The sequence below is a fragment of the Clarias gariepinus genome, chromosome 1 (genome assembly GCF_024256425.1).
Source record: "Clarias gariepinus isolate MV-2021 ecotype Netherlands chromosome 1, CGAR_prim_01v2, whole genome shotgun sequence".
NCBI lineage: Eukaryota > Metazoa > Chordata > Actinopteri > Siluriformes > Clariidae > Clarias > Clarias gariepinus.
In genome coordinates, this window is record NC_071100.1 from 18,775,104 (window position 1) to 18,788,600 (window position 13,497).

Here is a 13,497-nt window from a genome sequence, read left to right on the forward strand (position 1 = left end):
ACCTGATTGCCCCACCTCCAGTCCTGTCCTCTCATCACTCTGGTGCCGATTTTCATCATGGCGGCAAGCTCAGGGCCAGGCATGGGGTAATCTCCAGAAGCAAGAAATAGATATATAATAAATAATACATAATTCAAAATACTCAATGTATTGGGCATATTTTATTATATTTTATTATTATTTACTATACAACTTTGAAACTTGAAATCTTTTTTGTGATCTTGCACTAAGTATGAGAGTGACTCAGCAGTGTGACTGCTTATAGTACTGCATCAGCATATGAGCGAGGAGTGTGTGTCTGTTTGGGCACGAGTCATAGGCTGTTTGGGTTTTTCCTGTTGATATGAAATGATGAAGCACTGAATTTACTTTACAACTGTCTTTGTGCTTAATTAAACATTATGTTCATTTTAAAATTTACAGGGATGTGAACAGCTAGTTTAGGTCCCAGACGTGGGGAAATCTCCAGAAGCAAAAATTAGATAAGTAATAAAAAACACGTAAGGCAAAATGCATTATTAATTTAAACATAAAATCTTTTTTTGTGACTGCACTGCACTTTTTGTGCCTTTACAGACAGGCTGTCACTGTCTCTACAGAGAGAATAATACTGAATTGCTGTCATAGTGAATGTAAGGTGTGTGTGTTTGTTTCTGCACATGGGTCATAGGCTTCCAGGTCAGTAAATGATGATTCCACAGGACAAGGCCACAGGTTGTCACTCCAGTAAGTGCCTTTTAATAAGATCTTTCACTTTGTGAAAATTGAGACACCTGACATTGAAAAAACTTTCCATAAGTTTAACTGAAATTTAAGGTTTTGGGTTTAAGTCTGTATGCGCGTTATAACAGTTCATCCGGAAATTTTCAATCGTACTAAATTTTATAGATCACTTTTAATCCAGAACAAGTCTGAACTGCATGAGAAATATATAATTATCGACACACTCCAAATTACCACATACTGTACTGACATAGTATATTGGACCAACCAATCAGGAGAGGCTAGAAAATTATGTTTTAATGCCACGAGTCATGTTGTTACAAGAGGTGGACAAGCGGTATGTGACTTTTACTGTCGCGGCGCACGGCGACTGCATTTGGGTTTGTGCATTTGCTGGCTTTTACCGCTGAGTGGCGCTATATAACTACAGACTGACCCCTCAGGCCTTAGTTCGTTCTCTCCAGGATTAATGAGCCGCAGCTCGGCTAGAGCCGCACATAGTTGCACATAAAATCAAGGGAAACATTGTAATTAACAAATTTATAATCACAGTAGTAACATTACAGTACAAATTTATAATGTAAATTTAATTAATTATTTTTAGGATCGAATTTAAGCAACATAAACGTAAACACACTGAGCCTTTAGATTTTATTATGTGTAATTAGGAAAGCTACGCGTGTAGGGTCCTGTGTCATCTTATATTTTGTGTTCTTTAAATTTGTAGTAGATTTATTATCTGAAATGAATGAAACTAAATGACCATAAAATTAAAACATTGTCAGATTAATGTGCAAAAACTATTATATATTATATAAATTGCTTTTATATAAACTAATGAAAAACTAATTCTTAGATTATGTAATTCGTATAAAAAGTGAATTATAGGCAGAGACAAGTGCGGTGCGGAGACGAGATGACATGATCATCATCAGCACAGTTAAAAACCAAAGAAATCACTAATTCATCAATTATAATATAAATATATTATTAAAATGGTCAGAGTGAATTTCCTGGCTGTTTTCCCGACGCATTCATAGTCATTACTCGACTTCTGCCGGTGCGCTCTGAACTTTTTTTTTTTAGGTGTGCCAGCTGCCACTGTTCTTATACGGCTCTTTATCGGAGTAAATCCTTTAGTAACAAGCCTGTAACTTTCCATGTAAAACAGGTACATCTGTATGAATAAATTGTTTAAATGTATGTATCATGAGCTATTGATCAGTGACTTATGTAAACGACTCAGACGTTTGGTCTACTTTCTTTGCATTTTGGTATGTGTGTTTGTGTGTGTGTCTGTGTGTTAATCCCATGGATTATTCAGTGAAACAGAAGCTCTGCTAGCACATCAGTCACTTTACTCCAAATAAAAGGGGGTAAAATGAATATATCGAGATGCATGTTTCTTAGCCCCACCCCCCACAGTGTACACAGCGTATTCAGAAAAAAGCGCGCCGGCGAGAGGTTGTGCTCGTACATTGACTTTGTTTCCGTTTTTTAATTGTTGGAATGGAAGAGATAGAAAGTTTCCTCATCATAACATGCCTTGTGTTGTTTTTAATCACTCTATACACAACCCATGAATTTTATTCTCTTTTAGAGATGGAAAATACAAATGGAATCTTTTTTGTTTTTTCTTTTCTTTTTTTTCTTTTTTCCATTCAATATTTTATAAGAATACCAAAGAAAATGATGGAGTGATTAGAACCAATACAATTTATGTTATGATAAGGAAAATCTCCATTTCTTCTATTCCAGTAACGCGGCCGGCTCTACGCAGGGGCAAGAGGGGGCAGCGCCACCTCAAATAAATGTCTTGAAAAAATGGACTAGAAAAAATGGAATTTTAGGAAAACTGTTGGTCTGATTCTTTACATTCAGTTAATTAATTGTGTTTTGGAAGACATGATTATAGCAATGACAAAAGTACCATAGTAATAATCATGGCTACATTCATTTGCTAAAAAAAAAAAAAAAAAAAAACATCTCAAAGATTAGACCAATAAGTAGCACATCCCAACATGCTGTGATTTTTCTATTCATCAATATTGTCTGGTTTATTATATGCATATGATTATCCTTTCATTTCTCTCTTAGTAAATATTATTACAGTTTAAAAACAAAAGTCTAATGATTTTTTTTACCCCAGAATCTTCCTTGTTAAGCCTAAAGTTTCATTACAGTGAGTTAATAATAAATTTTGTGTTTTTTTTAATAATAAATAAAACACAATGCAAAATACTTAATATATTTTGCGTAATTAATTCATTACAACTTCGAAAGATTAAAGCTGTTTTTTGTGACAGGGCAGTGTCTCTACATGCAGCTGAGGACGACAGTGTCTCAGCAGTGTAACTGTTTCTATGGAAAGAATAATACTGATGTGCTGCCATAGGGGATGTTTATAGCACTGTAATAGCATATGAACAAGGAGTGTGTGACTGTTTGGGCACATGGGTTTTAGGCTTCCTGTCAGTAAATGATCATTTCACAGTCATTGTGTTTTTACAGTCAATAAAATGTTGTCCATCTAATTTGTGCTCTTTTGATAAGATCTTTCACTGTGGGGAAAATCACATATACATATGACTCTAGAGAACCTTTTCATGAGGTTAACCAAGATTTCAGGGGGTTGGGTTTACGTCTGAATGTGTTTTATAAAAATGTATCTGAAAATAGTTAACCCTAGTAACTTTTATAGATCACTTTCAACCCAGAACATCTCTGAACTCCATGAGAAATATTTATTGATCAGCATAAACAGAATTAACACATACTGTACTGACATAGTACAGTCATGTAGTCAGTCATGTCATCTCTGTAGCAGTGGATGCGCCTATAATCACGTTTCATGCGAATTACATAATCTAAAATTTGTTTTCTGTTAGTTTATGTAAAAGCAAACATTATGCTTTCTATAAGTACATACTGTATATATTAGATCTCAATCTAGTGCTTCCTAAAATCCATCATCATGTAGACTTTGCAGTGATAGGAGCAAACACACACAAACATGCCTGGAGTGTATCAAGCAAATCTCCGCCATCACCTCCGCTACTACAGTACATCTATGATAAATAAATTTTGTAGGATGTTAAAGAAAAAAAAAAGAAATCATAGTGTACCTCTCACTGTAATTGTGGTTGGATCACTGAACTCTGACTCGTAGTTTCCCCTGCGAGCTTTACAGTAGTACATTTTTCGTCTTTCATTAGTGACTGTCACACTGATTGTGTTGTCTCGGACTCCAGGAGACAGCGGATTAATCCTCTGATCTTTGTACCAGAGAAAAGTCCATCCAGTAGACTGCAGATCACAGCTTAGAGTAACTCTGTCTCCAATGTAAATAGAGCTCTGAGGATTTACTCTCACAGTCGCTTTGGGTTTCTCTGTTGATGTGAAATGAGGAAGAGCTGAATTTACCTTTACAAGAAAGGCAGTACTTTTATCTTTGTGCCTAAATAAACGTTGTGTTTGTTTTAAAGTTTACAGGGATGAGACCCTATCATCCAAAGAACGCTAGATTAAATTCCAGAAGAGAGCTGATTGGCCGACGCCCATGATTGGGTGGGATGGGACGCACTTTACATACAGGCTCTCACATTAATCACGACTCTACAGCCAATAATGGGCGTCTGTGAGCTCAAACAAGAAGAAGAAGCGGATGGCGCTATCCTCAGAGTGATTTTTATGCCACCCACAACCCCCAGTGCGTGAGCGAGCAGTTTGAAATGATATTGTCGGCTGGTAGTCTTTGGCCCTCACTAACTAGCCTTGGTGTGGGAGCCCCCTGGTGACAGGTGGAATTGGGCATGACAAAATAATAAAAAAATAAATTAATTAAAAAAGGTTACAGGGATGTGATGTTTATACGCAGTACATTGTCACTGTACTGCCATTTTAGTTTCTACTTTTAAAATAAATAATTTGGTCATTTAAATCTATACTGTAAAAGTCCAGCAGGGAAACTTCAGAACAGCAGATGAAATCTTTGGCAGTAAAATAATTTAACAAATAATAACACACACACACACACACACACACACACACACACTCACCTGATACAAAGAGTGTAACAGCATTACTGAACTCTGAAAGCTGAGACCCATTTTTCATCCCTATGCAGGTGTAGTTACCACTGTCAGAGTCTGTCACTGAGCTGATTATTAACTCCTGTGTTGTGCTGTGTGGTTTATCATTCTTATACCAGCTGTAGGTCCACTCAGTGTCTCCTCCTGTCTGTGTGTCACACCTAAAAGTCACTCTCTCTCCTCTAAACACCTGTGTATCTGGATTTATAATTACCACAGGTTTTGGACTCTCTGTGAAAGAAAAAATATCACATAAATAAAAAAGATCGAAAACTATTATTTTAATAAAGTAGTAAAAAGTATTAACAATTTTAAATCTGATTCAAAATTTAAGTAGCCATTTAGATTATAGATACAGTATATCTGCTCAAACATAAATGATTAAGCTCTGTCATACAAAAATCACTTCTGATAAAGTAAATGCAGATCACAATTTTAAATACTGACTCAACACAGCCAGCTTCAGATCGTATTTGCCCTCGTTGCCCATCCTGTAGCTGTTTGTGCTGCCGGTATCCCACTGCACACTGATCCATCCATCCTGCCTAAGCGTGCTGATCACTCGGCCCAAACCAGGAGCAGGGCCATCCTACAATGCAACACACACACACACACACACACAGACACACACACACACACACACACACACACACACACACACACACACACACACACACACAGGTCATGTTGAACTTTCTTAAAAATAGACAGCTTTGCTTTGTTTAGCATCATCACCTACCTGATTGTTCCACTTCCAGTCCTGTCCTCTTATCACTCTGGTGCCGATCTTCATCATAGCGGCAAGCTCAGGGCCGGATGTGGGAAAACCTCCAGAGACAAGAATTAGATAAATAATACATAATGCAAAATACTCAATGTATTTACTTCGATGTAATACTTCTAAACATAAAATCTGTTTTTATGACTAGGCAGTGTCTCTACATGCAGTTGGAGGATGAGAGCGTCTCAACAGTGTCACTGTCTCTATGGAGAGAATAATACTGAAGTGCTGTCATAGTGGATTTTTATAGTGCCACATCAGTGTTTTTCTGTTGATTTGAAATGATGAGCTAAATTTACCTTTACAACATATGCAATAATTGTAGTTAAATATAATCAAATAGGAAAATTGTGTCGCATCACTCACAATAGCTAAAAAGTTGTAGTAATTCTTTTTGCAAATTAATTGTATTAATTACAGTAAAACCTTGGATTGTGAGGAATCTGTCTGGGAAATATATTACATAAATGCACAATTTTATATTAAAATTAAAAAAATTAAAAACATTTAAATTTAACATTTATGTAACCATTCAGAGAGGAGATACTGTATATCTGTTCAAATGTAAATGATTAAGCTCTTTTACACAACAATCAGTACTGATGATGTAAATGTAGATCACAATTTTGAATACAGACTCAACACAGCCAGGTTCAGATCGTATTTGCCCTCGTTGCCCATCCTGTAGCTGTTTGTGTTGCCGGTGTCCCACTGCACTCTGATCCAGCCATTCTCCGTAAGCTTGCTGATCACTCTGCCCAAACCTGGAGGAGGGCCGTCCTACAATGCAGCACACACACCCCCCACACACACAGGTCATGTATCGTAAAACTTTATTAAAATATACTGCTTTGCTTTGTTCAGCATCATCACCTACCTGATTGCCCCACCTCCAGTCCTGTCCTCTCATCACTCTGGTGCCGATTTTCATCATGGCGGCAAGCTCAGGGCCAGGCATGGGGTAATCTCCAGAAGCAAGAAATAGATATATAATAAATAATACATAATTCAAAATACTCAATGTATTGGGCATATTTTATTATTATTTATTATACAACTTTGAAACTTGAAATCTTTTTTGTGATCTTGCACTAAGTATGAGAGTGACTCAGCAGTGTGACTGCTTATAGTACTGCATCAGCATATGAGCGAGGAGTGTGTGTCTGTTTGGGCATGAGTCATAGGCTGTTTGGGTTTTTCCTGTTGATATGAAATGATGAAGCACTGAATTTACTTTACAACTGTCTTTGTGCTTAATTAAACATTATGTTCATTTTAAAATTTACAGGGATGTGAACAGCTAGTTTAGGTCCCAGACGTGGGGAAATCTCCAGAAGCAAAAATTAGATAAGTAATAAAAAACACGTAAGGCAAAATGCATTATTAATTTAAACATAAAATCTTTTTTTGTGACTGCACTGCACTTTTTGTGCCTTTACAGACAGGCTGTCACTGTCTCTACAGAGAGAATAATACTGAATTGCTGTCATAGTGAATGTAAGGTGTGTGTGTTTGTTTCTGCACATGGGTCATAGGCTTCCAGGTCAGTAAATGATGATTCCACAGGACAAGGCCACAGGTTGTCACTCCAGTAAGTGCCTTTTAATAAGATCTTTCACTTTGTGAAAAAAAATTGAGACACCTGACATTGAATAAACTTTCCATAAGTTTAACTGAAATTTAAGGTTTTGGGTTTAAGTCTGTATGCGCGTTATAACAGTTCATCCGGAAATTTTCAATCGTACTAAATTTTATAGATCACTTTTAATCCAGAACAAGTCTGAACTGCATGAGAAATATATAATTATCGACACACTCCAAATTACCACATACTGTACTGACATAGTATATTGGACCAACCAATCAGGAGAGGCTAGAAAATTATGTTTTAATGCCACGAGTCATGTTGTTACAAGAGGTGGACAAGCGGTATGTGACTTTTACTGTCGCGGCGCACGGCGACTGCATTTGGGTTTGTGCATTTGCTGGCTTTTACCGCTGAGTGGCGCTATATCACTACAGACTGACCCCTCAGGCCTTAGTTCGTTCTCTCCAGGATTAATGAGCCGCAGCTCGGCTAGAGCCGCACATAGTTGCACATAAAATCAAGGGAAACATTGTAATTAACAAATTTATAATCACAGTAGTAACATTACAGTACAAATTTATAATGTAAATTTAATTAATTATTTTTAGGATCGAATTTAAGCAACATAAACGTAAACACACTGAGCCTTTAGATTTTATTATGTGTAATTAGGAAAGCTACGCGTGTAGGGTCTTGTGTCATCTTATATTTTGTGTTCTTTAAATTTGTAGTAGATTTATTATCTGAAATGAATGAAACTAAATGACCATAAAATTAAAACATTGTCAGATTAATGTGCAAAAACTATTATATATTATATAAATTGCTTTTATATAAACTAATGAAAAACTAATTCTTAGATTATGTAATTCGTATAAAAAGTGAATTATAGGCAGAGACAAGTGCGGTGCGGAGACGAGATGACATGATCATCATCAGCACAGTTAAAAACCAAAGAAATCACTAATTCATCAATTATAATATAAATATATTATTAAAATGGTCAGAGTGAATTTCCTGGCTGTTTTCCCGACGCATTCATAGTCATTACTCGACTTCTGCCGGTGCGCTCTGAACTTTTTTTTTTTAGGTGTGCCAGCTGCCACTGTTCTTATACGGCTCTTTATCGGAGTAAATCCTTTAGTAACAAGCCTGTAACTTTCCATGTAAAACAGGTACATCTGTATGAATAAATTGTTTAAATGTATGTATCATGAGCTATTGATCAGTGACTTATGTAAACGACTCAGACGTTTGGTCTACTTTCTTTGCATTTTGGTGTGTGTGTTTGTGTGTGTGTCTGTGTGTTAATCCCATGGATTATTCAGTGAAACAGAAGCTCTGCTAGCACATCAGTCACTTTACTCCAAATAAAAGGGGGTAAAATGAATATATCGAGATGCATGTTTCTTAGCCCCACCCCCCACAGTGTACACAGCGTATTCAGAAAAAAGCGTGCCGGCGAGAGGTTGTGCTCGTACATTGACTTTGTTTCCGTTTTTTAATTGTTGGAATGGAAGAGATAGAAAGTTTCCTCATCATAACATGCCTTGTGTTGTTTTTAATCACTCTATACACAACCCATGAATTTTATTCTCTTTTAGAGATGGAAAATACAAATGGAATCTTTTTTGTTTTTTCTTTTCTTTTTTTTCTTTTTTCCATTCAATATTTTATAAGAATACCAAAGAAAATGATTGTGTATGGAGTGATTAGAACCAATACAATTTATGTTATGATAAGGAAAATCTCCATTTCTTCTATTCCAGTAACGAGGCCGGCTCTACGCAGGGGCAAGAGGGGGCAGCGCCACCTCAAATAAATGTCTTGAAAAAATGGACTAGAAAAAATGGAATTTTAGGAAAACTGTTGGTCTGATTCTTTACATTCAGTTAATTAATTGTGTTTTGGAAGACATGATTATAGCAATGACAAAAGTACCATAGTAATAATCATGGCTACATTCATTTGCTAAAAAAAAAAAAAAAAAAAAAACATCTCAAAGATTAGACCAATAAGTAGCACATCCCAACATGCTGTGATTTTTCTATTCTTCAATATTGTCTGGTTTATTATATGCATATGATTATCCTTTCATTTCTCTCTTAGTAAATATTATTACAGTTTAAAAACAAAAGTCGAATGATTTTTTTTACCCCAGAATCTTCCTTGTTAAGCCTAAAGTTTCATTACAGTGAGTTAATAATTGAGCCTTTAGCTCATGTATGCTATGTTTATGAGACTGGCTTCTTGTCAGTATTAGAGTTTCTAACATACTATTAGCTCATTAAACAAATGTATATACCCACATTATCTGTTTACTAAAAGCATGTTTAAATCAATTTCATACAAAATATAGGTCTATATTTTTCACGATTAATGTAATAGACGTTATGTGAATTAAAACACCCTCACCTGATACAGTCAGTGTAACAGCAGCACTGGTCTGTGTGTATTTTGGGTCTGATGACTTTGTTCCTTTACATGTATAATCACCTTTATTAGACTCTTTAACATCAGTGATTGTATATGTTTTCTCTCCTGCAGCATCACTGAGTTCTGTATTATCTCTATACCAGTGGTACTGCCAGGATCCTCCAGTCTGTATCTCACATGTGAGAGTGACGCTTTCCCCAATGAACACACTCGCAGGTGGCTGGACTTTCACTACCGACTTTGGTCTCTCTAGAGAAAACAGCAAAAATAATAAAAAATAATTTTAAAAACAATGAAAAATATTATAGAATTACACAATTACAATATATCTTTAAAACTTACTAAAACAATCAAATCATTAAGTTTTTGATTGTCTCCTAGTTTTAAATCTATAGCAGTGTTGCTAGATTTACGATAATATCTGTCTCTATATGATGTAGAATCAATAATTGTAAAAATCCCTAAATGTACGATAATTCCATGCCATAATTTTTGGTCGCATCGTTTAATAGTGTGGCTCTGATCTGGAATCAGTCTGGCCAGGGCCTGAAGGTTATCTATCATGATCCAATAAAAAAAAACACATTGTTTTGTGATTTGTCAAATTTTCTGATCATCACTTGATTCTGTCAGGTGTGCTGATGAAATAATACCGTTACAAGGAAAAGAAGTTAATAATGAGGAATTATTTAAAACTTACAGGATTGTTTAAACCTGTAGATAAGAATGGAGGAGGGTCAGGATAATTAATGAGCGCAAGAGGAGCGATGAATATCAGCATCAATAAGAGATGGATAGACAGAAAGACCATCACTGAGGTGTGTGTGCGTGTGTGTGTGTGTGTGTGTGTGTGTGTGTATATATGTGTGTGTGTTATTACTTTTGTGTTTATGCTTGGTAAGTGATTTGAGAATCTGTTGATATAAATAAGCTATGGTCTGGCTCAGAGAGAGACTAGTCACTGGAGTGTATCCCGGGAGAAACAAATGTATTTACGCTGTAGAAACAAAAAGCTGTTAAAAATATTCTTTTGAGAATCTATAGGATGTTTTGAAATCATGATGTACCTCTCACTGTAATTGTAGCTGGATTACTGAACTCTGACTCGAAGATTCCCCTGCGTGCTTTACAGTGGTACATTATTTGTCCTTCATTAGAGACAGTGACACTGAGTGTGTTGTTGTCTTGGGCTTTAGCAGACAGGGGATTAGTCTTTTGATTATCTTTGTACCAGAGAAAAGTCCATCCAGTAGACTGCAGATCACAGCTCAGAGTAACTCTGTCTCCAGTGTAGATGGAGCTCTGAGGATTCACTCTCACAGTTGGTTTGGGTTTTTCTATTGATATGAAATTATGAAGAGCTGAATTTACCTTTACAGCATGAACCATAGTTTTATTTTTGTGCCAAATTGAACATTGTGTTTATTTTAAAGTTTACAGGGATGGAAAAATTTGGAAGAAAATCTGAAACTAGTGAAAATGTATGCATGTTCAAGTAATAACAAAAACACTCACCTGATACAAAGAGTGTAAAAGCATTACTGAACTCTGAAAGCTGAGAATCATTTTTCATCCCTATGCAGGTGTAGTTACCACTGTCAGAGTCTGTCACTGAGCTGATTATTAACTCCTGTGTTGTGCTGTGTGGTTTATCATTCTTATACCAGCTGTATGTCCACTCAGTGTCTCCTCCTGTCTGTGTGTCACACCTAAAAGTCACTCTCTCTCCTCTAAACACCTGTGTATCTGGATTTATAATTACCACAGGTTTTGGACTCTCTGTGAAAGAAAAAATATCACATAAATAAAAAAGATCGAAAACTATTATTTTAATAAAGTAGTAAAAAGTATTAACAATTTTAAATCTGATTCAAAATTTAAGTAGCCATTTAGATTATAGATACAGTATATCTGCTCAAACATAAATGATTAAGCTCTGTCATACAAAAATCACTTCTGATAAAGTAAATGCAGATCACAATTTTAAATACTGACTCAACACAGCCAGCTTCAGATCGTATTTGCCCTCGTTGCCCATCCTGTAGCTGTTTGTGCTGCCGGTATCCCACTGCACACTGATCCATCCATCCTGCCTAAGCGTGCTGATCACTCGGCCCAAACCAGGAGCAGGGCCATCCTACAATGCAACACACACACACACACACACACAGACACACACACACACACAGACACACACACACACACACACACACACACACACAGGTCATGTTGAACTTTCTTAAAAATAGACAGCTTTGCTTTGTTTAGCATCATCACCTACCTGATTGTTCCACTTCCAGTCCTGTCCTCTTATCACTCTGGTGCCGATCTTCATCATAGCGGCAAGCTCAGGGCCGGATGTGGGAAAACCTCCAGAGACAAGAATTAGATAAATAATACATAATGCAAAATACTCAATGTATTTACTTCGATGTAATACTTCTAAACATAAAATCTGTTTTTATGACTAGGCAGTGTCTCTACATGCAGTTGGAGGATGAGAGCGTCTCAACAGTGTCACTGTCTCTATGGAGAGAATAATACTGAAGTGCTGTCATAGTGGATTTTTATAGTGCCACATCAGTGTTTTTCTGTTGATTTGAAATGATGAGCTAAATTTACCTTTACAACATATGCAATAATTGTAGTTAAATATAATCAAATAGGAAAATTGTGTCGCATCACTCACAATAGCTAAAAAGTTGTAGTAATTCTTTTTGCAAATTAATTGTATTAATTACAGTAAAACCTTGGATTGTGAGGAATCTGTCTGGGAAATATATTACATAAATGCACAATTTTATATTAAAATTAAAAAATTAAAAACATTTAAATTTAACATTTATGTAACCATTCAGAGAGGAGATACTGTATATCTGTTCAAATGTAAATGATTAAGCTCTTTTACACAACAATCAGTACTGATGATGTAAATGTAGATCACAATTTTGAATACAGACTCAACACAGCCAGGTTCAGATCGTATTTGCCCTCGTTGCCCATCCTGTAGCTGTTTGTGTTGCCGGTGTCCCACTGCACTCTGATCCAGCCATTCTCCGTAAGCTTGCTGATCACTCTGCCCAAACCTGGAGAAGGGCCGTCCTACAATGCAGCACACACCCCCCCCCCACACACACAGGTCATGTATCGTAAAACTTTATTAAAATATACTGCTTTGCTTTGTTCAGCATCATCACCTACCTGATTGCCCCACCTCCAGTCCTGTCCTCTCATCACTCTGGTGCCGATTTTCATCATGGCGGCAAGCTCAGGGCCAGGCATGGGGTAATCTCCAGAAGCAAGAAATAGATATATAATAAATAATACATAATTCAAAATACTCAATGTATTGGGCATATTTTATTATATTTTATTATTATTTATTATACAACTTTGAAACTTGAAATCTTTTTTGTGATCTTGCACTAAGTATGAGAGTGACTCAGCAGTGTGACTGCTTATAGTACTGCATCAGCATATGAGCGAGGAGTGTGTGTCTGTTTGGGCACGAGTCATAGGCTGTTTGGGTTTTTCCTGTTGATATGAAATGATGAAGCACTGAATTTACTTTACAACTGTCTTTGTGCTTAGTTAAACATTATGTTCATTTTAAAATTTACAGGGATGTGAACAGCTAGTTTAGGTCCCAGACGTGGGGAAATCTCCAGAAGCAAAAATTAGATAAGTAATAAAAAACACGTAAGGCAAAATGTATTATTAATTTAAACATAAAATCTTTTTTTGTGACTGCACTGCACTTTTTGTGCCTTTACATGCAGCTGGAGGACAAGAGTGTCTCAGCAATGTCACTGTCTCTACGGAGAGAATAATACTGAATTGCTGTCATAGTGAATGTAAGGTGTGTGTGTTTGTTTCTG

The 13,497-nt window shown here is 36.2% G+C and overlaps 1 protein-coding gene across 3 annotated transcripts in view; it reads right to left on the reverse strand.

Annotated features, from left to right (window-relative positions):
• Positions 1 to 13,497, reverse strand: part of LOC128530098 (titin-like) — an 87,636-nt gene that overhangs the window by 41,295 nt on the left and 32,844 nt on the right. For 2 of the 3 annotated variants that reach the window (XM_053503829.1, XM_053503836.1), the window contains exons 3-16: positions 12,821 to 12,911; positions 12,580 to 12,721; positions 11,901 to 11,989; positions 11,615 to 11,756; positions 11,135 to 11,398; positions 10,687 to 10,956; positions 9,599 to 9,868; positions 6,473 to 6,561; positions 6,234 to 6,375; positions 5,554 to 5,642; positions 5,262 to 5,403; positions 4,782 to 5,045; positions 3,849 to 4,112; positions 3 to 91 (exon numbers count right to left, since the gene is read on the reverse strand). In XM_053503829.1, coding sequence (XP_053359804.1) covers positions 3 to 91; positions 3,849 to 4,112; positions 4,782 to 5,045; positions 5,262 to 5,403; positions 5,554 to 5,642; positions 6,234 to 6,375; positions 6,473 to 6,561; positions 9,599 to 9,868; positions 10,687 to 10,956; positions 11,135 to 11,398; positions 11,615 to 11,756; positions 11,901 to 11,989; positions 12,580 to 12,721; positions 12,821 to 12,911 — 2,347 coding nt within the window. The remainder of the gene's footprint in view (positions 1 to 2; positions 92 to 3,848; positions 4,113 to 4,781; positions 5,046 to 5,261; positions 5,404 to 5,553; positions 5,643 to 6,233; positions 6,376 to 6,472; positions 6,562 to 9,598; positions 9,869 to 10,686; positions 10,957 to 11,134; positions 11,399 to 11,614; positions 11,757 to 11,900; positions 11,990 to 12,579; positions 12,722 to 12,820; positions 12,912 to 13,497) is intronic. The other variant, XM_053503822.1, reaches the window with a different exon arrangement.